This window comes from Myotis brandtii, unplaced genomic scaffold (genome assembly GCF_000412655.1).
Source record: "Myotis brandtii unplaced genomic scaffold, ASM41265v1 C42396790, whole genome shotgun sequence".
Lineage (NCBI taxonomy): Eukaryota > Metazoa > Chordata > Mammalia > Chiroptera > Vespertilionidae > Myotis > Myotis brandtii.
This window is the reverse complement of record NW_005323493.1, coordinates 1-1,408: the sequence shown is the minus strand read 5'-3', so window position 1 is coordinate 1,408 and position 1,408 is coordinate 1. Positions and strand designations below refer to the sequence as shown.

Sequence of the window (1,408 nt, the reverse complement as noted above, 5' to 3'; positions counted from 1 at the left end):
GTGTACGGCCACGCGGTGCTCTCCCATATGGACCTTGTCTACGTCATTGGCGGCAAAGACAGCGACCGGTGAGGCTCAGGCCCGCAGTGGGTGCAGCAGAGGGTGGCAGGTGTCCTGGCTGCCTGGGGAGGGACTGGGCCAAGGCGGGAGGTGCCCTGCTCCCGCTGCCTGGCTCTCTCTGACTGCCTCCACCCCACAGGAAGTGCCTGAACAAGATGTGCGTCTATGACCCTAAGAAGTTTGAGTGGAAGGAGCTGGCTCCCATGCAGACGGCCCGGTCACTCTTCGGGGCCACCGTGCACGATGGCCGCATTTTTGTGGCCGCCGGTGTCACGGACACGGGGCTGACCAGTTCCGTGGAGGTGTACAGCATCACAGACAACAAGTACGCCGCTTGCCTCCTTTCTTCCTCCCTTCCCCAGGCAGGGCAACCAGGGGCCGAGGGCCTCCCTGGAACCCCCTGGCTGTGTGGCTTTGGGCCTAGGCCAGTCCTCTCTGAGTCAGCCCCGGAGAGCAGCATAGCTCGGAATTGGGTTTTCACAGTTGAGCTTAGACATCAGCACAGAAGTAGTCCCTCTCCCCTGATCAGTAGTGAGGTGGGCTTCCCCCACAAGGTGGGGCGAGGGTTAGGGCCAGCCTGGTCGGCAGGAGAGAGCTCCCAGGACTGGGGTAGGAGATGCCAGGTTCCTCATTCAGAGACTTACACCAGGCACTGGCCTGGTCCGAGGGATGCAGTGGTGACCAAGCTACCCTGCCCTGGGAGGTCAGGGAGACAACAGCTGTGGTGGGAGAAGGATGCCCAGGCTAAGGACAGTTGGAGCCAAGGCAGTTAGGAGAAAAGGGCTGGCCCACGTGGAGGAATTGCTCAGGTTGGATGGAGTGTGGTGAGGGGGGTCCTGCGGCTGCAGAGGCGGCCAGCAGGGCTGAGGAACTTTCTCCCAAAGGCGATGAAATGCCTCTGAGGGGCTGTGAGCTCACATCTGTGTTTTACTAAGATGCTATATGACAGCTGATGTAGGTGTGAAGCAAGTCACACCGGCAGTGCGTGCGCTGCGCCTGGATTCCCAAGCGCTGGGTAGTCGGGGACCTTCGAGCAGTTTTGGAGGGTGGGGATGAAGACTCCCTGAGAGTAATTGGACTGTGGGAGGAGGGGTCAGGGCAGGAGTCCAAGGGGTCGGGGGCTTAATGGCCACTGAGCTAGCAAGTGGGAATGAAGGAGGGACACAGGGGAGGTCCATAGTGGGTTTTGGGGGTCAGGTTGGGTAGAATGTCAAAGGGACAGTGAAGGGAAGTGTTGAGGGTAATTGAATGGGAAAGGAAGTGAAGACCAGAGGGAAGGGGAAGGGGAACAGGGTTGGGACACTCTGAGGCCTGGGCAGGGGCACAGGTGGGCATTCTTGAGAAGGTC

The 1,408-nt window shown here is 60.1% G+C and overlaps 1 protein-coding gene across 1 annotated transcript; it reads left to right on the top strand.

Moving 5' to 3' along the window:
• Positions 1-7: 7 nt before the first annotated feature.
• LOC106728163 (kelch-like protein 40) lies at positions 8-385 on the top strand (the record flags this gene model as incomplete). The annotated part of the gene is made up of 2 exons (XM_014549377.1): positions 8-68; positions 200-385. Coding segments are annotated over exons 1-2 (227 nt in total), but the record flags the coding sequence as incomplete, so codon positions are not given.
• Between the last annotated feature and the right edge of the window lie 1,023 nt (positions 386-1,408).